Below are 21,262 nucleotides of genomic sequence, written 5' to 3'. Positions count from 1 at the left end.
CCAGCTTGAACATTTTAATTTCTCAGCTCCAAGGGGTATCCACCATCTTCACAATTTTTTACATGGCACTAATTTATAAAGACAAACTGTCCAGAAGATTTCGATTCAGCGTGACATACAATTACTATGTAACATGACATGTTTCCACCACCCCATCCCAGCAGAAGCAGTAACAAACCAGTTATTGAATAACGAAATTAAATTTCTCTTGGGGCCTCTGTGGCAAAGCACATGATTTTAATGGTTATCTTCCATCAGCCTGGTGAGCCTAGCTGGTATGCTGTACCATCCAGGCGCTCTTGGAAACAAAACTTTAAACTATTACTTCCTTTACAACCAGTTCCAGTTTATCAGCGCCTGCATTTCACATCTTAATCTCATTTTAAATACAGCCAGAGCAAACCTCACTTTTCAAAAGTTCATTAACGAAGTCTCACATGTAAGAGAGCAGCTCTATGACTCATTTTTGGATACCCGAAATAACAACTCCTCCCTTTGCTGAGAAACGGCTTCAACAAGTGCGTGAGAATCACCGGAAGTAATACAGATCTTGAGCAGTGCGAGCCAAGCCTAGAATTCCCTCTCTGGACTGTGTGGAGCACCTAGGCGCTGCAACTATCTCTTGTCTCCATTCTACTAAAAAGAAGAAGAAGAAGGAAAAAAAAAAGTCTTCTGTAGGCTGGGAAGGAAATATTTCAAGTCAGTACGACTTCTCTGTATTTCTTGGCTCCTGAGTCATACTGCCAAGCTGGTTAGAAAGTGCAACCTAATAGGAAGTGAAGAGGTGATCGAAATCATGCCCCTTCTAATTCCAAAAACAAACACAATCCCCCCAAACTTCAGCCTTTCGACTGAAAAAACAAAAGCAGTCTTGGGTGGATACCGTATAAAAGAAGCCTACCAACAGGTGTCAGTGAAATAATTTCTAAGAAGCCCTAAATGCGCAGACCTTGTCCATTAGGTGGAAAAAACAATCACTCCTCTCAGAATTAGAGGTGTCCCCCGACGTGAACAGGCGGCGAGGGACCCGAGGCGCTCCCTCCCCGAAGGCATCCCTCGCGTCCCCGAGCGAGCGAGTACCCCTGCGGCCGCACGCCTACCTCTCCTGAAAGAGAGAAAAAGAGCCCCAAGGAGAGGAACACGAACCAGGAACGGGACCGCGCGGGCGACCCCAGGAGCCGGCTCCAGTGGGCGCGCGTCCCAGCGCGGGTGGAAACCTGCGGCTCGACTCCCGGTGGATGGGCTCCCGGCGCCTCCCGCGGCTCCTCCCGGGCCGCCCGAGCTCCGCGCCGCCGCCGCCGCATCTGGGCGCCCGCCCGGCCCCGCGGGCGTCGGAAGCACCCACAGCTGGGGACCAGGCCCCGCCCCCGGGCGACGGCCCCGGCTCCCCGCCCCGCCCCTCCCCGCCTTGAGCGTGTGCTTTCCGGACCCCGGGCAGCGGGGCCGACCCGCTCCAGCCTCCTCTCACTCACGTGCGCCCCGGATGCTCCGCGCGGGGGCGACGAGGATCAGCCGCGAAGTGTGCCGCCCGGGGCACTTCACCGCGTTCCCTAGCCTCCTCTTCCTTGGAGGGCCCCCTGGAAGCCGAGTGGCGGGGGTGGCTCAAAGGCGCTGGATTTTCCCCGGGGATCCCCCCGCGCTGGTGACGTTTGCAGGCCGTGCCGGTGTGTTTCCCGCGCGGTTCTCAGTGCGGAGGTGACTGTGGCCGGCCCTGCACCTGTCCCTACCCTGTAGGCGGCCGGCAGGGAGGCTGCGAGTCACCCCGAGGCTGAGTATCTTATTCCCAGAACTCACTCTAATTCACCCCTTTCCAGTGAGCTTTTAAACACCAGTCCGGCTCGTTCACTCATTCAGTACCAACCCAGCGTCCACACAGGCCATGAGGATGCTATGTGGTCTAAAGCACCGCCAAGACATTACCCGCAAAGACCTGGAATTCCAGTGAGGAAAGATCGACAGATAAAGTGCTTGTCATGGGAGATTAGTGGTATATTGAATAAGCCTGAGGCTTAAAAGTTAGAAAATGCTCAAGAAGGGGGATGAAATAGATCTTCGTTGATGGGGAATGTCAAAGAAATACAGAGTCAACCGAAAGAGCTTCCACAGCCAGAGGGGGAGCAATTTGAACAGCAAGATAAAGTAGTATTAGATTACAAACTAGGCTGAAGCTGAAACTCCAATACTTTAGCCAACTGATGCGGAGAACTGACTCGTTTGAAAAGACCCTGATGCTGGGAAAGACTGAAGGCAGAAGGAGAAGGGGATGACAGAGGATGAGATGGTTGGAAGGCATTACCAACTGGTTGGACATGAGTTTGAGTAAGCTCTGGGAGTTGGTGATGGACAGGGAAGCCTGGCGTGCTGCAGTCCATGGGGTCGCAAAGAGTCAGACACGACTGAGCGACTGAACTTAACTGAATGTTTCTAAAAGCTGTGAATATTATAAAAAACAAAGAAAGTATGAAAAACTGCTACAGCCTAGAGCATCCTAAGGAAACCTGACAACTAAATGTATGTGGGATCCTGGATGGGATCCTGGGACAGGGAAAGGCTTTTCCGTAAAAACTAAGGCAATATGAATAAAGTATGGACTTCTGTTACAATATCAAGATTAGTACATGAGTTATGATGATGTACCATACTTAATTGTACAATGATAATAATAGGAGAAAATGGGAACAAGATTTATGGAAACTCTCATTATCTTTGTAATTTTTTTTCTGTAAATCTAAAACCATTTGAAAAAAACTAAGTTTAGGGACTTCCCTGGGGGTCCAGTGGTTAAGAATGTGCCTTCTGCTGTTTACAATAGATAGGACATGGAAGCAACTTAGATGTCCATCAGCAGACAAATGGATAAGAAAGTTGTGACACATATACACAATGGAATATTACTCAGGTATTAAAAAGAAAGCATTTGAGTCAGTTCTAATGAGGTGGATGAAACTGGAGCCTATTATACAGAGTGAAGTAAGTCAGAAAGAAAAGCACCAATACAGTATATTAACGCATACATATGGAATTTAGAAAGATGGTAACAAGACAGCAAGACAGCAAAAGAGACACCAATGTAAAGAACACACTTTTGGACTCTGTGGCAGAAGGTAGGGTGGGATGATTTGAGAGAATAGCATTGAAACTATGTGAAATAGATCTATGTGAAATAGATGACCAGTCCAAACTTGATGCATGAAACAGGGCACTCAAAAGCTGTGCACCGGGACAACCTGGAGAGAAGGGATGGGGAGGGGGGAGGGGAAGGGGTTCGAGACAGGGGGACACATGTACACCCATGGCTGAGTCATGTCAACGTATGGCAAAAACCAACACAATATTGTAATTAGTCTCCAATTAAAATTAATAAAACAATTTAAAAAAAGAATGTGCCTTCCAATTCAGGGGAGACAGATTCGATCCCTGCTCTGGGAAGATACCACATGCTGTGGAGCAACTAAACCTACTCACCACAACTACATAATCCACGCATTCTGGAACCCATGAGCCATAGTTAGAGAGAAGTCTAGGCACCACAATGAAAAATCCTGGGTGCTGCAACTAAGACCAGATGTAGCCATAAATAAATAAAATAATAAAGTTCATTTTAAAGGTGAAGCAAAGTAAGAGACATGAGGGATGCTATAAGAACTGAAGAAAATGGGTTTAATGCAAAGGCATCTAAGATAAAACAGTTTACGGAGGAAGCAATGTAGGTATTTTGACCATTTCTTTTTTGTTGTTGTTTGGTTTTTGTTGTTGTTGTTGTTGTTTGTTTCTGTGGAAAACTTTGTTTTTTTTTCTTTTTTAAAAATAAATTTATTCATTTTAATTGGAAGCTAATTACTTTACAATATTGTAGTGGTTTTGCCATACAGTGCCATGAATCAGCCACAGGTGTACATGTGTTCCCCATCTTGAACCCCCCTCCCACCTACCTCCCTATCCCATCCCTCTAGGTCCTCCCAGTGCACCAGCCCCGAGCAACCCTGTCCCATGCATTGAACCTGGACTGGCGATCCGTTTCACATATGATAATATACATGTTTCAATGCCATTCTCCCAAATCATTCCACCCTTGCCCTCTCCCACAGAGTCCAAAAGACTGTTCTAGACATCTGTGTCTTTTTTGCTGTCTTGCATATAGGGTTATTGTTACTATCTTTCTAAATTCCGAATATATGCGTTAGTATACTGTATTGATGTTTTTCTTCCTGACTTACTTCACTCTGTATAATAGGCTCCAGTTTCATCCACCTCATTAGAACTGATTCAAATGTATTCTTTTTAATGGCTGAGTAATATTCCATTGTGTCTATGTACCACAGCTTTCTTATCCATGTCTGCTGATGGACATCTAGGTTGCTTCCATTTCCTGGCTATTATAAACAGTACTGTGATGAACACTGGGGTACACGTGTCTCTTTCAATTCTGGTTACCTTGGTGTGTATGCCAGCATTGAGTTTACTGGGTCATATGGCAGTTCTATTTTCAGCTTTTTAAGGAATCTCCACACTGTTCTCCATAGTGGCTGTACTAGTTTGCATTCCCACCAACACTGTAAGAGGGTTCCCTTTTCTCCACACCCTCTCCAGCATTTATTGTTTGTAGACTTTTGGATAGCATCCATTCTGACTGGCGTAAAATGGTACCTCATTGTGGTTTTGATTTACATTTCTCTGATAATGAGTGATGTTGAGCGTCCTTTCATGTGTTTGTTAGTCATCTGTATGTCTTCTTTGGAGAAGTGTTTAGTTCTTTGGCCCATTTTTTGGTTGGGTCATTTATTTTTCTGAAACTGAGCTGCAGGAGTTGCTTGTATATTTTTGAGATTAATTCTTTGTCTGTTGCTTCATTTGCTATTATTTTCTCCCATTCTGAAGGCTGTCTTTTCACTTTGCTTATAGGTTCCTTCGTTGTACAAAAGCTTTTAAGTTTAATTAGGTCCCAGTTGTTTATTTTTGGTTTTATTTCCATTACTCTGGGAGGTGAGTCATAGAGGATCCTGCTATGATTTATGTTGGAGAGGGTTTTGCCTATGTTTTCCTCTGGGAGTTTTATAGTTTCTGGTCTTACAGTTAGATCTTTAATCCACTTTGAATTTATTTTTGTGTATGGTGTTAGAAAGTGTTCTAGTTTCATTCTTTTACAAGTGGTTGACCAGTTTTCCCAGCACCACTTGTTAAAGAGATTGTCTTTTCTCCATTGTATATTCTTGCCTCCTTTGTGAAAAATAAGGTGTCCATAGGTGTGTGGATTTGTCTCTGGGCTTTCTATTTTGTTCCTTTGATCTATATTTCTGTCTTTGTGCAGTACCATACTATCTTGATGACTGTAGCTTTGTAGTATAGCCTGAAGTCAGACAGGTTGATTCCTCCAGTTCCATTCTTCTTTCTCAAGATTGCTTTGGCTATTCGAGGTTTTTTTGTATTTCCATACAAATTGTGAAATTATTTGTTCTAGTTCTGTGAAAAATACCATTGGTAGCTTGATAGGGATTGCATTGAATTATAGATTGCTTTGGGTAGTATACTCATTTTCACTATATTGATTCTTCCAATCCATGAACATGATATATTTCTCCATCTATTTGTGTCCTCTTTGATTTCTTTCATCAGTGTTTATAGTTTTCTATATACAGGTCTTTTGTTTTTTTAGGTAGATATATTCCTAAGTATTTTATTCTTTTTGTTGCAATGGTGAATGGAATTGTTTCCTTAATTTCTCTTTCTGTTTTCTCATTGTTAGTGTATAGGAATGCAAGGGATTTCTGTGTGTTAACTTTATATCCTGCAACTTTACTATATTCATTGATTGAGTGAGTGAAGTTGCTCAGCCATGTCAGACTCTTTGCAACCCCATGGACTGTAGCCCACCAGGCTCCTCCATCCATGGGATTCTCCAGGCAAGAATACTGGAGTAGGTTGCCATTTCCTTCTCCAGGGGATCTTCCTGACCCAGGGATCAAACCCAGGTCTCCCGCATTGCAGGCAGACGCTTTAACCTCTGAGCCACCAGGGAAGCATATTCATTGATTAGTTCTAGTAATTTTCTGGTGGAGTCTTTAGGGTTTTCTATGTAGAAGATCGTGTCATCTGCAAACAGTGAGAGTTTTACTTCTTCTTTTCCAATCTGGATTCCTTTTATTTCTTTTTCTGCTCTGATTGCTGTGGCCAAAATTTCCAAAACTATGTTGAATAGTAGTAGTGAGATTGGGCACCCTTGTCTTGTTCCTGACTTTAGGGGAAATGTTTTCAATTTTTCACCATTGAAGATAATGTTTGCTGTGGGTTTGTCATTATGTTGAGGTATGTTCCTTCTATTCCTGCTTTCTGGAGGGTTTTTATCATAAATGGATGCTGAATTTTGTCAAAGGCTTTCTCTGCATCTATTGAGATAATCATATGGTTTTTATCTTTCAATTTGTTAATGTGGTGTATTATGTTGATTGATTTGTAGATATTGAAGAATCCTTGCATCTCTGGGATAAAGCCCACTTGGTCATGATACATGATCTTTTTAATATGTTGTTGGATTCTGATTGCTAGAATTTTGTTAAGGATTTTTGCGTCTATGTTCATCAGTGATATTGGCCTGTAGTTTTCTTTTTTGTGTGTGGCATCTTTGTCTGATTTGAGTATTAGGGTGATGGTGGCCTCAGAGAATGAGTTTGGAAATTTACCTTCCTCTGCAATTTTCTGGAAGAGTTTGAGTAATATAGGTGTTAGCTCTTCTCTAAATTTTTGGTAGAATTCAGCTGTGAAGCTGTCTGGTCCTGGGCTTTTGTTTGCTGGAAGATTTCTGATTATAGTTTCAATTTCCGTGCTTGTGATGGGTGTGTTAAGATTTTCTATTTCTTCTTGGGTCAGTTTTGGAAAGTTGTATTTTTCTAAGAATTTGTCCATTTCTTCCAAGTTGCCCATTTTATTGGCATATAGTTGCTGATATAGTAGTCTCTTATGATCCTTTGTATTTTTGTGTTATCTGTTGTGATTTCTCCATTTTCATTTCTAATTTTGTTGATTTGATTTTTCTCTGTTTGTTTCTTGATGAGTCTGGCTAATTGTTTGTCAATTTTATTTATCTTCTCAAAGAACCAGCTTTTAGTTTTGTTGATTTTTGCTCTTGTCTCTTTTGTTTCTTGTGCATTTATTTCTGCCCTAAGTTTTAAGATTTCTTTCCTTCTACTAACCCTGGGGTTCTTCATTTCTTCATTTTCTAGTTGCTTTAGGTGTAAAGTTAGGTTATTTAGTTGACTTTTTTCTTGTTTCTTGAGATAAGCCTGGAAGATGAACCTTCCCCTTAGCACTAATTTTACAGTGTCCCATAGGTTTTGGGTTGTTGTGTTTTCATTTTCATTCATTTCTATGCATATTTTGATTTCTTTTTTGATTTCTTCTGTGATTTGTTGGTTATTTAGCAGCGTGTTGTTCAGTCTCCATATGTTGGAATTTTTAATAGTTTTTCTCCTGTAATTGACATCTAATCTTACTGCATTGTGGTCAGAGAAGATGCTTGGAATGATTTAAGTTTTTTTTAACTTACCAAGGCTAGATTTATGGCAGGATGTGATCTATCCTGGAGAAGGTTCCATGTGCACTTGAGAAAAAGGTGAAATTCAGTGTTTTGTGGTGAAATGTCCTATAGATATCAATTAGGTCTAACTGGTCTACTGTATCATTTAACGTTTGTGTTTCCTTGTTAATTTTCTGTTTAGTTGATCTATCCATAGGTGTGAGTGGGGTATTAAAGTCTCCTACTATTATTGTGTTATTGTTAATTTCCCCTTTCATACTTGTTAGCATTTGCCTTACATATTGTGGTGCTCTTATGTTGGGTGCATATATATTTATAATTGTTATATCTTCTTCTTGGATTGATCCTTTGATCATTATGTAGTGTCTTTCTTTGTCTCTTTTCACAACCTTTATTTTAGTCTATTTTATCTGATAGGAGTATTGCTACTCCTGCTTTCTTTTGGTTTCTATTTGTGTGGAATATCTTTTTCCAGCCATTCACTTTCAGTCTGTATGTGTCCTTTGTTTTGAGGTGGGTCTCTTGTAGACAACATGTATAGGGGTCTTATTTTTGTATCCATTCAGCCAGTCTTTGTCTTTGGGTTGGGGCATTCAACCTATTTACATTTAAGGTAATTATTGATAAGTATGACTGAAAGAGATGGGAACACCAGACCACCTGACCTGCCTCTTGAGAAAAATATATGCAGGTCAGGAAGCAACAGTTAGAACTGGACATGGAACAACAGACTGGTTCCAAATAGGGAAAGGAGTACATCAAGGCTGTATATTGTCACCCTGCTTATTTAACTTCTATGCAGAGTACATCATGAGAAACACTGGGCTGGAAGAAGCACAAGCTGGAATCAAGATTGTCGGGAGAAATATCAATAACCTCAGATATGCAGATGACACCACCCTTATGGCAGAAAGTGAAGAGGAACTAAAAAGCCTCTTGTTGAAAGTGAAAGAGGAGAATGAAAAAGTTGGCTTAAAGCTCAACATTCAGAAAACTAAGATCATGGCATCTGGTCCCATTACTTCATCACAAATAGATGGGGAAACAGTGGAAACACTGTCATACTATATTTTGGGGGGCTCCAAAATCAGTGCAGATGGTGATTTCAGCCATGAAATTAAAAGACGCTTACTCTTTGGAAGGAAAGTTATGACCAACCTATATAGCATATTAAGAAGCAGAGACATTACTTTGCCAACAAAGATCCAGCAGTCAAGGCTATGGTTTTTCCAGTGGTCATGTATGGATGTGAGAGTTGGACTGTGACGAAGGCTGAACGCTGAAGAATTGATGCTTTTGAACTGTGGTGTTGGAGAAGACTCTTGAGAGTCCCTTGGACTGCAAGGAGATCCAACCAGTCCATTCTAAAGGAGATCAGTCCTGGATGTTCATTGGAAGGACTGATGCTAAAGCTGAAACCCCAGTACTTTGGCCACCTCATGCAAAGAGTTGACTCATTGGAAAAGACTCTGATGCTGGGAGGGATTGGGGACAGGAGGAGAAGGGGATGACAGAGGATGAGATGGCTGGATGGCATCACCGACTCGATGGACATGAGTTTGAGTAAACTCCAGGAGTTGGTGATGGATAGGGAGGCCTGGTGTGCTGCTATTCATGGGGTCGCAATGAGTTGGACACAACTGAGTGACTGAACTGAACTGAACTGATGATCCCGTTGCCATTTACTTTGTTGTTTTGGGTTCGAATTTATACACCCTTTCTGTGTTTCTGGTCTAGAGAAGATCCTTTAGCATTTGTTGGAGGGTTGGTTTGATGATGCTGAATTCTCTCAGCTTTTGCTTGTCTGTAAAGCTTTTGATTTCTTCCTCATATTTGAATGAGATCTTTGCTGGGTACAGTAATCTGGATTGTGGGTTTTTCTCTTTCATTACTTTAGTATGTCCTGCCATTCCCTTCTGGCCTGAAGAGTTTCTGTTGGAAGATCAGCTGTTATCCTTATGGGAATCCCCTTGTGTGTTATTTGTTACTTTTCCCTTGCTGCTTTTAATATTTATTCTTTGTGTTTGATCTTTGTTAATTTGATTAATATATGTCTTGGGGTGTTTTGCCTTGGGTTTATCCTGTTTGGGACTCTCTGGGTTTCTTGGACTTGGGTGACTATTTCCTTCCCCATTTTAGGGAAAGTGAAGTCGCTTCATCGTGTCTGACTCTTTGTGACCCCGTGGACTGTAGCCAACCAGGCTCCTCCATTCATGGGATTCTCTAGGTAAGAATACTGGAATGAGTTGCCATAGTTTTCAACTATTATCTCCTCAAGTATTTTCTCATGGTCTTTCTTTTTTTCTTCTTCTTCTGGGACTCCTATGATTTGAATGTTAGGGTGTTTAACATTGTCCCAGAGGTCTCTGAGGTTGTCCTCATTTCTTTTAATTCTCTTTTTTCCTCTCTGCTTCATTTATTTCTACCATTCTATCTTCTACCTCACTTATCCTATCTTCTGCCTCTGTTATTCTATTGTTGGTTCCTTCCAGAGTGTTTTTTATCTCATTTATTGCATTATTCATTATATATTGAATCTTTTTTATTTCTTCTAGGTCCTTGTTAAACATTTCTTGCATCTTCTCAATCCTTGTCTCCAGGCTATTTATCTGTAACTCCCATTTTGTTTTCAAGATTTTGGATCATTTTCACTATCATTATTCTGAATTCTTTTTCAGGTAGATTCCCTATCTCTTCCTCTTTGGTTTGGTGGGCATTTACCTGCTCCTTTACCATTTACCTGTTCCTTTACCTGCTCTATATTTCTCTGCCTTTTCATCTTGTTTAGATTGCTGTGTTTGGGGTGGCCTTTCTGTATTCTGGCAGTTTGTGGTTCCTCTTTATTGTGGAGGTTCCTCACTGTGGGTGGGGTTGGATGGGTGACTTGTCAAGGTTTCCTGGTTAGAGAAGCTTGTGTCAGTGTTCTGGTAGGTGGAGCTGGATTTATTCTCTCTAGAGTGCAATGAAGTGTCCAGTAGTGAGTTTTGATATGTCTATGGGTTTGGTGTGACTTTGGGCAGCCTCTATATTGAAGCTCAGGGCTATGTTCCTGTGTTGCTGGAGAATTTGCGTGGTATGTCTTGCTCTGGAACTTGTTGGCTCTTGGGTGGTGCTTGGTTTCAGTGTAGGTATGGAGGCTTTTGGATGAGCTCTCATCGATTAATGTTCCCTGGACTCAGGAGTTCTCTGGTGTTCTCAGGTTTTGAATTTAAGCCTCCTGCCAGTGGTTTTTAGTCTTATTCTTTTTTATTTTATTTTTTAACTTTACAATATTGTATTGGTTTTGCCATATATCGAGATGAATCTTTAGTCTTATTCTTATAGTAGCCTCAAGACTTCTCCATCTCTTTTCGAAGACAATGGGCTGCCTTTCTGGGTGCCTGATGTCCTCTGCCAACACTCAGAAGTTGTTTTGTGGAATTTGCTCAGCATTCAAATGTTCTTTTCATGAATATGTGGGGGAGAAAGTGGTCTACCCGTCCTATTCCTCCGCCATCTCAGGACCGCCCACCTATTTTGACCATTTCAAGCTGAGGAATCTGCAGATGTAAGGGCTCTCAGATGTCAAGCATGTAGGAGCATGCTTGACTTCCTGGAGCAATACCAGTGTGGTAGGGAAAGAAAATGGGGAAGAGTGGTAACTGGTGAGAGTGGGTGGGGAGTAGAGCATGTAGAGCCTTGGTGGGCTTGATAGTTTTTAAATTTTACTTTGATTAAGAAGGGAAGACATTGGAAATTTTTTAACAGAGGAGTAACCTGATGTGGCTTTTTTTGTTTGTTTAGTCTACTGTTGTATTGAGAATAGATTAAGGGACAAGAATGGAAGTAGGCCAGCCAGTTAGGAAGCCGTGATGATTAATTTTATGTGTCGACTGGGCTGGGGTTGCTCAGGTATTTGGTTAAACATTATTCTGTTTAACCCTCTGTACATCTGTGAGGGTGTTTCTAGATGAGATTAACATCTGAATCCATGGACTGAGCAAAGCAGATTGCACTCCTCAGTGTTGGTGGGCCTCATCCAAGCTGTTGAAGGCCTGAACAGAACAAAAGGCAGGGTAAGACAGCATTTGTTCTCCCTAGGCCTGCCTGTCTTTGAACTAGGACATTAGTTTTCTCCTGACTTCAGACTTGACCTCAAACTGAAACTTAGGCCATTTGCTTTCCTCCTTCTCAGGCCCTTGGACTCAGACTAGAACTATAACACCAACTTTTCTGCATTCCAGCTTGTCATCTGCAGATCTTGGGACTGTTCAGCCTCCATAATCACGTGTGCCAATTCCTTCTATCTCAGTCTCTGGATATAGATGTATCTCCTATTGGTTCTGTTTCTGCAGAAAACCCGGATTGACACAAAGCCATGACAGTGGAACTGGTGAGAACTGGACAGATTCTGGATTTATACCCAAGGAGGGGCTGAGAGGACTGACTGATTAATTGGATGTGGAGGGAGAGAGAGAGGAGTCAAGGATGAGTCAAGGGTTTTCCTTGGAGCAACTAAAGGAAAGAAGTTCCTTAGACTGAGATGAGGAGACTGCCTGGGAAACAAATTGTGGGGGTTGGGGGAGGGGAGGGGAGGTTTGTGAGGACTAACAGCTCCATTTTGGACACTTGAAGTTTGGAGTCTTAAGTTTTCAAGAATATCAGTTGGACTGGTGAGTCTGGGATGATGGTTTCAATCTGGAAGTCTTCAGCACACAGAATTTAGATGTCTGAAGTCTGAGTCATAGGGTACTACAAAGTTTAGAGGTCAGGAAGATGAAGAACAAGAAAGGAGAATGAGAAAGTGTAATCAGTGAGATAGGAGGTAAACTGATGAAGAATGTTCCAGAAGCCAAATGAAAAAAATATTTCAAGAGTGGTCAATTCTATCAAAGGCTGCTAAAGTGGGTAAAATTAGGAATGAAAACTGAGCAATGGGCTTAGCCATACGGAGGTTGATGGCAAAATTGATAAGGGTTCAGTGGTGTGTGATGACCAATACTTCTGAGGAGCCCAGAGAGAGGTGGCAATAGCTGGAAGGAAATGTATGGTCAAGGGAGAATTTTTTTTTAATTAGAAAATATACATATTTGTACGCTCACGGTTATGAGCCAGAAGACAAGTAAAAGGTGACAAGACAGAAGAGAAAAGGGATAATTGCCAAAGCAGTGCTCTTGAGCAGAGAGATGAAATCTCGAGCTCATCTCTCGATGAGCAGAGGTGGAATCCAGTGCACAGATGGAAAGCTGGGAATAAAAAGAGAAGATAGGTTTCTCCCCTCATGGCAGCAGAGGGGGAGGCAGGTACGGGTACAGATGCTACTGAATGTGGAAACAGGAACATGTATTATCAATGAAGAAGGAAGGTCATCAGCTGAGAGTGAGGAGTAAGAGGAAGTTTGAGAAGAGAGGGGAAAGTAGGAAATAGCATCTTGGGTCAGGGAGAGAGCAAATGGACTTTGAAAATATAGTCAGATGGTTAAGTGGTACTAAGAGTTCATTTGAAATCGGGAATCATGAATGTGAAGGGAGACCAGTTGGTATAGTTGTGTTTTCATGAACCTCAGGTGTCTACTTGGGCACCAATAAAATTAGGCAGAGGTCCAGAGATAATCAGAGTTTGGAGCTGCCAGATGAATATGATAGAGGCGACAGGGACCAGAGTGTTGAGGCTCTGTGCAAGGGAATAACCATAATTCAGGACCATGGCATCTAAACTGAGTAAGGAGAGAAGAGAGGACATGAATGATAGTTATAAGGCCATGTGAAAGGATATTAGGTCTATGGATCAGAAGATCCAGGGTATCAAGAAATTGCTGCAGTTGGGAGGGGAGTGGTTAGAGAGATTCAGTTGAAAAAAAAAGTTGGTTGTCAGACAGCAGACTATGAATAGATGCAGATATTGATAATGGCAAGATCTAGACTGACCTGGTTCTCTGCACTTGGCCTGACCACCCTGGCTAGGCTCCCAGATAGGTCTTCTATATTTACAGACATTTTTCTGGAGATGTGGCTTTCACCTCCAGTCTAGATTTTTTTAAAATTCTTCTTTATTTATCTTTTGGCTGTACTGCACTGCAAGGGAGTATCTTAATTCCCTCCCTGACCAGGGAACCCGAGTCCCCTGCAATGACAGCATGGCATCTTAACCACTGGATCACCAGGGAAGTCTCCCTCCAGTCTGGATTCTTGAATCCATTAGTACTTTAGGGTAAAGCTCAGATAAAGCAGGGCAAGCACTTGAAGAAGGGCACCACTGCCACATAAAGGTTCACCCCCTGGATACTGCGTACATCATCTTGTGTACCACTGCCATCCCTCACGGGAAGGGCTCATAAACCCATTCAGTCTCTGTGTTAGAAGATCATCTGTAAACAGTCATTTCATTTCACTTTTTAAAATTATAGTTGATTTATGACATTCTGCCAATCTCTGCTATAGAGCAATCTCTCCTTTCATACAATATTATAAATAGCCATTTTATATCCCTACACCATGTAGCAATCACCAGCTCCCATTTCTCTTTTCTATGCTAATTTTCAAATTCCTTGAGGACAGGTGTTTAACCTATCTTTTTAAAACTGCAATAAAATACATGTGACATAACACGTACCATTGTGGCCATTTAAAAAATGAGAAGTTCGGTTACATTCCGTACACTCACGTTGTGCAACCACCACCATCCATTTCCAGCACTTTTTCATTTTCCCTAACTGACAACTCTGTAGCCATTAAACACTAACTCCTCATTCCCCCTCTCCCTAGTCCCTGGCACCCACCACTTTACTTTCTGTCTCTGACTACTCTAGAGACCACAAATAAGTAAAACTGTGCAATATTTGCCCTTTTATAACTGGCTTATTTCAGTCTGTATAATAGCTTCAAAGTTTATGCATGTTATAACATGTGTCAAAATCTTCCTTTTAAAGACTGAATATTTTTTTTCAGTCTCTGCCTTCATTTTTCTGAGGTAGAGACCCAGAAGTGGAATTGCTGGATCATATGGTAATTCTCCCCTTCATGGATCACAGCCTTGTCGTGGCAAAGGGGCTTGCATAGCTCAGTGAAGCTATAAGCCATGCTGTGTAGGGCTACCCAAGATGGATGGGTCCTAGTGGAGAGTTCTGACAAAACGTGGTCCACTGGAGGAGGGAATGGCAAACCACTGCAGCTTTCTTGCCATGAGAACCCCACGAGCAGCATGAAAAGGCAAAATGATATAATGTAGGAAGATGAGCCCCCAGGTCGGAAGCTATCTAATATGCAAGGAGGGAAGAGCAAAGGGCAATTACTAAGAGCTCCAGAAAGAACGAAGCTGCTGGGCCAAAGCAAAAATGATGCTCAGTTGTGGATGTGTCAATGGACATGAATCTGAGCAAACTCCAGGAGATATTGAAGGACAGGGAAGCCTGGCATGCTGCAGTCCACAGGATCTCAAAGAGTTGGACACAACTTAGTGACTGAACAATAACAAAATGGTAATTCTATTTCTTCTGGGATCATTATACTGTTTTCCACAACAGCTGCTCTACTTTACATTCACACAGCAACGCATAAGTGTTCCAAATTTTCCACTTCTTTGTTAACACTTGTTATTTTCATATAACCTATCTTTAATTTCCTCTCTATTTGACATCCTGCTGGGCCCATGATGTTGCATGAGTAAATAAATAACTGTTATTACCTCTGTAGAAAAGGGAAATGAGATTAAATGAATCAACTTGTATTCAGCAAGCCCCACCTCATACATCTTGTTCTTACTGTAGCCACATGTGGCTCTTTAAATTTAAATTAATTAAAATTAAGCAGATTTTAAAATTCAGTTCATCAGTCTCATTACTGACATGTCACCATAATAACTAGTGCTTATTAGTATCTAATGTATCAGTCAGTACAGAATAGAACATTTCCATTATTGCAGACAGCTCTTTAGCTACTGTGATGGACAGCACTTTCTAGATTCTGCTGCTGCTGCTGCTGCTGCTGCTGCTGTTACTGCTGCTAAGTCACTTCAGTTGTGTCTGACTCTGTGCGACCCCACAGATGGCAGCCCACCAGGCTCCCCCGTCCCTGGGATTGTCCAGGCAAGAACACTGGAGTGGGTTGCGATTTCCTTCTCCAATGCGTGAAAGTGAAGTCGTTCAGTTGTGTCTGACTCTTAGCGACCCTATGGACTGCAGTCTACCAGGCTCCTTCATCCATGGGATTTTCCAGGCAAGAGTACTGGAGTGGGATACCATTGCCTTCTGTAGCCACTTATTCTTTGTCTCACTAATTATATTTGGATACATTTTCCCAGACCTGGATAACTAATGTTTAAGATAAAAATCCTTCTTAAATAAGAGAGGAAGTTGTTGTTGTTGTTGTTCAGTCACTCAGTCATGTCCAACTCTTTGCAACCCAATGGACTGCAGCACTCCAGGCTTCCCTGTCCCTCACCATCTCCTAAAATTTGCCCAAGTTCATGCCCATTGCATCGGTGATGCCATTCAGTCATCTCATCCTCTGATGCCCTCTTCTCCTCTGCCCTCAATCTTTCCCAGCATCAGGGACTTTTCCAATGAGTCAGATTTTTCACATCAGATAAACAAAATACTGGAGCTTCAGCTTCAGTATCAGTCCTTCCAAGGAATATTGAGGATTGATTTCCCTCAAGGCTAACTGGTTTGATCTTCTTCAGAGAGGGGAAAGTACACTGCCTAAAATGTCTGTGGCTTTTTAGTACATAAATGGCTACTCTGTGAATTCTCCCAAATTTTGTGCTTAAATATTAATTTGGACTTTTGATGAGCATGTGGTTCTGTTATTCTGGATGATTGCCTTTATGTACACAGACTTATAAATTATTTAAGTTTAAAAACATTTTTTTTTTTTTGGCCACACCATGCAGCATGCAGGATCTTAGTTTGCTGACCAGGGATCGAACCAGTGTACCCTGTATTGGAAGGCAGACTCTTAAGCACTGGACCACCAGGAAAATCCCTATAAACTATTTAAATCTTTCTTTACATCCTTTAAACTACTTACCTACTAAACCATAAATTTTGAAAAACATTCTCAGATTCACAGTGGAGATTGTGACCATTCTACTTATTACTATTGATATCTGTTAAATAACGAATGAATAAATAACCAACGTAAGCCCCAAGTGGAACTTGAGGGAGCTCAGGGCACGGAGAGAACATTTTAGAGGTTGACGCCAGGTATAACGAGATTTTGGAATTTGTCTCTAGCACTGGTGTAGCTTTAAAAGACTTTTTAAAAAAACCGAACATGGAATTTAAGCTTTGTTCTTTTATCCTACTGTTGAAAAAGTTGCTTTACAATTCCTCTAAGGATTCTATTGCATGTTTATAAAGCTTTAACTCTATTTTATGAATAGTGCTAGTTGCTCAGTCATGTCCGACTCTTTGCGACTCCATGGACTGTAGCCCGCCAGGCCACTCTTTCCAGAATTCTCTAGGCAAGAATACTGGAGTGGGTAGCCAAGTCCTTCTCCAGGGGATCTTCCTGACCCAGGGATCAAACCCAGGTCTCCTGCATTACAGGCAGATTCTTTACCATCTGAGCCACCAGAGAAACACTTGCCACCAATGGATATAACAAGAAAAAATGAATTCTAGATTTTATAATGTCAGCATGTGTGTAGCTATCTTCTGTTTGCTCCTTAAGATCCACTTTCTGTCACCCTCTGTTCTGCTCTCAACCCTGGGAGGTTGATCTGAATGGACTAATTCTTTTTTTTTTTTTTCATTTTAATAGAAGGCTAAGAATGGACTATTCTAACAGGCTCCTGTGCCCTTTGGCTTTCCTTGGGTCAGCATAAGCTCATTCTTCTCTAATGTGGTCTGTTCTACGTGATTCCCTCTCCCTTGGTTCCGGTTACCTCTCTCTACTCATGGTTCTCAGGCCTGGGATATGACAGCCCAGAGGTCCCTTTCAGTTCCCTCTCTGCTCACACCTTTACAATAGTACCCTTATTCATAAATCTTCCTTGAATTATTTTAATTTGAATGTGCCATTTCTTTCACATTGAGACTCTAACTGACACAGCATCCTTAAATGGTAGCTAGAGCATAGGTATTGTTGTTTAGTTGCTAAGTAGTGTCCAGCCGTTTTTGACCTCATGGATTATAGCCTGCCAGGCTCCTCTGTTCATGGGATTTCCCAAACAAGAACACTGGAGTGGATTGCCGTTTGCTTCTCTAAGAGCTCTTCCCGACCCAGTGATCAAATCAGGGTCTCTTAAACTGGCAGGCAGGTTCTTTACTACTGAGCCACCAGAGCATAGAACCTGAATCTGCTCTGAAATGTTTATACCCACAGTCTATGAAAAATGTTCCCTGATGATATTTTCATCTTATTTAGATCCACTGGTAAGCTTTTCAAAGAAACAATGTTGTACGTCATATGATATAAATTTTTCTCTAGTACACTCAGACTAGAAAAATATTCTCAGATTTACGTCTAAATCTTTTTGCATATCACTTATTTATATAAAATGTAATTTATGGAAATACAGAAATAAGACTTTATAAAGTAAATAGGTAAATTTTTAAGGTTTCATTTATCCAGTATCTAATAAGCTTTTTTTAAACATATTTATTTATTTTTCCCAAATAATTCTTTTTTAAAGGTATGTGAGGAAATTAGTACATCAGTACTTCAAACAAGCCATTGTTATTCAACACACACAGCATATAGGAGAACAAAGTTGCTAACCTTTCCTATACAATGAATGTTTCTGTCCCTCTAAAATTCATATGTTTAAACCCAATCCCTATGTGATGGTGGTTACATAGGGAGGTGGAACCTTGGAAGGTGATGAAGTCATGAATATAGAAACCTTAAGAACATGAATAGTACCCTTATAAAAGAAGCCCCAGGAAACTCTCTTGCCCCTTCTGCTGTGAGAGGATATAGCAATAAGATAGCCATCTATGAACCAGGAAGCAAGCTCTCATCAAACACCAAATTCATCACTACCATGATATAAGACTTCACATCCTCCAAAACTGTGAGAAATAAATTTCTGTCATTTATAAGACACTCAGTCTGAGTATTTTTGTGTACCATTTAGCCCAAACAGATTAAGACACCTTGGAAACTCAAGATTTAAATGTACAAATATTAGCAAACAACAGATCATTACAAAAAAAAATAAACCCCATAATGCTAATAGATCAAAGTCGCTCAGTCATGTCCAACTCTTTGTGACCCCATGGACTATATGTAGCCCCTCAGGCTCTTCTGTCCATGGAATTCTCCAAGCAAAAATAATGGTGTGGTTAAACATTCCCATCTTCAGGGGGATCTCCCGGAACCAGGGATTGAACCTGGGTCTCCCACATTGAGGGCAGGTTCATATCAAAGATAACCAACACTTATCATTTGCATCACAAAGCATGAGGTATGCACAACTCAACCCCATCTGACCGAGGAGGAAAAGAGCCTTCAAATCTCCTGCCCACTGTCTCAGGACCTGCAAGCAAAGGAGCCTGGATCCAAATCTTAGCGCCCAACACAAAAGTTGATATTCTGAACTACAAAAAAGTGTCCAAGAGCAACTCAAAGCCCACAGAAAAAACAAAAAAGAAAAATTTTCCAAAGCAAATGATTTATTTCATCCTGTTATAGCAAACTCAGAGTAAGCTTAGAAAAACTACTAAAAAAAGAAAAGAAACAAGAATGCAGATATACACACTACTATATATAAAATAGATAACTAATAAGGAGAACTCTTTTCAATACTCTGTAATGGCCCATATGGGAAAAGAATCTAAAAAAGAGTGGCCGTGTGTATAACTGCCTCACTCTGCTGTACACCTGAACCTAGCACAACATTGTAGTAACAAATCAACTCTACTCCAATAAAAATTTAAAAAATTTAAAAATATTTTTAAATTACTTATTTATATTCAAAAAATAAAGCATGCAACAGACATCTCTCTTAGAAAAGCAATTTCCTTTTTAATAAGCTTATTTTTCTGTGCGTGGTACACAAGAAGGGGTAGAAAGTGAGGTTGCAAATTGTACTATCTTGGTATTAGTTAAATGTTATCTTTGCTTATAGTTCCTGAAATGACACCATTGTATTTTCAATTTAACAGAAATTGCAAATAAGTGAAAACTTTCCTCTGATATACTGGCATACTTGCTGTAAGAGGCCCGAAGTTTAGCATGTATTGGCTACTCTATGCATACAAACAGAACCTTCTCTGTGAAAGAGAATGGGCTAAAAAAATCTGGACTAGAGATAGCATAATTGATCTGTTTAATACCTCAATTTTTCTGCAACTGTGATTTTGCATAACAACTTGCAAAAGTATTTTAAGATGAGACTGTTGATCAATGCTCACTTCTGGTAAATCCCTTTTGCACCATAGCCCTGTCCTGAGGAACTGATAAAAGTGAAACAAAAAAAAATCACCAACAGAAGGTAACAAATAAGCCATGCCTTTTACAAATGTTTAGCAAATGCTGGTTTCGAATTTGAATAATTAAATTAGTTCTCAAAAGTGTAGTGTTCACAAATAGACTAAACATTTTTACATCTATAGTTTATTCATTTAGAAGAATTTGTGCCATCCATTTAGAAACTATAAGCCTATAGCAAAAAGCCTTACTTTGTGGTTGAGACGTGGTCTTCTTTTTTTCCTCGTCATCCATTTCATCCCCTTGAGGCAGCTCCATGTCTTTATTTGTCTTATTTTTCCCTTTAACACACGCTTCAAATGGATGGATTCCTTCATCAAAGGTGGTTTATAATTTCTGTGAGTTCATAGACCACAACCAGCATTCCTTTGTGATCCTAAAGAAAATGTAAAAGTACAATATTGGCGCCACAAAAAACAAGTGTGTTTTAAATGATGAGTATTTTAAAGATGAGCTTAGTACAAAAAAGTGACGCAATGAAAACAGACTGAAGTCCGAGCAGAGAAGTCACAGATTCAGCTTTCCTTAAGGATGCCTGCTTGGAACGATGAGATTGTTGAGGAGACCGTGGAGAAGCTGACAGATGGTCTTCTCAGGTGCACAGCTCCTCACCTTCCTTACGTGTCCCAGTGTGAGCAGGAATCCTTTCTAGCAGCTGACATGGTCTTGTGTCACCAGTACTGGGTGTTGAAAGCAGGCCACCCCATCTGATTTCTTAAAACCCCATTTTCTGTAGGCTGACGATGGCAAAGGTCAATTATGAAACAGGAACTTTTGACACAACTCAACATCCCTAGTCACAGAGAAACATTTACAAAACAAACGCCCCCATGCAATTGAAATTCCTAATTGATTACAATGTAGATATGAGTGTTGGACATAATCCATTCACTCCTTATTTCTTTTACGGCCCTGCTACATCATCTTTCCAGCTTAAGTAAAGAGTACACTGCTCTTCAAGGAAAAAGAATAAATGGCACCCAGTGCCTGGAAAACCCCATGGACGGAGGAGCCTGGTAGGCTCCAGTCCATGGGTTGCAAAGAATTGGACCCGACTGAGCAACTTCACTTTCACTTTTCACTTTCATGCATTGGAGAAGGAAATGGCAACCCACTCCAGTGGTCTTGCCTGGAGAATCCCAGGGATAGGGGAGCCTGGTGGGCTGCCGTTTATGGGGTCGCGCAGAGTCGGACATATGACTGAAGCGACTTAGCAGCAGCAGCAGCAGTGTTGACAAATTACTTGAATATAATATAAATACAATGTAGCTTATATAAATATGACATAAATTCTGTATGACTACAAGTTCTTTAAAAA

At 41.0% G+C, this 21,262-nt stretch overlaps 1 protein-coding gene across 5 annotated transcripts in view; it reads right to left on the bottom strand.

The window, feature by feature from the left end:
* The window catches only part of STX11 (syntaxin 11), a 50,536-nt gene extending 29,964 nt beyond the window's left edge, over positions 1–20,572 (bottom strand). Inside the window, exons 1-2 of one of the 5 annotated variants that reach the window (XM_061428208.1) lie at positions 20,557–20,572; positions 20,136–20,320 (exon numbers count right to left, since the gene is read on the bottom strand). In XM_061428208.1, coding sequence (XP_061284192.1) covers positions 20,136–20,202 — 67 coding nt within the window. In that variant the 5' untranslated portion in view covers positions 20,203–20,320; positions 20,557–20,572. Of the gene's footprint in view, position 1; positions 1,110–1,146; positions 1,329–20,135; positions 20,321–20,406; positions 20,532–20,556 lie in introns of those variants that run through there. The other 4 variants (XM_061428207.1, XM_061428209.1, XM_061428210.1 and 1 more) reach the window with 4 other exon arrangements.
* Positions 20,573–21,262: the final 690 nt, after the last annotated feature.

This window comes from Bos javanicus, chromosome 9 (assembly GCF_032452875.1).
Source record: "Bos javanicus breed banteng chromosome 9, ARS-OSU_banteng_1.0, whole genome shotgun sequence".
NCBI classification, from domain to species: domain Eukaryota; kingdom Metazoa; phylum Chordata; class Mammalia; order Artiodactyla; family Bovidae; genus Bos; species Bos javanicus.
The sequence above is the reverse complement of the archived record's forward strand: the minus strand, read 5'-3'. Positions and strand labels throughout refer to the sequence as shown.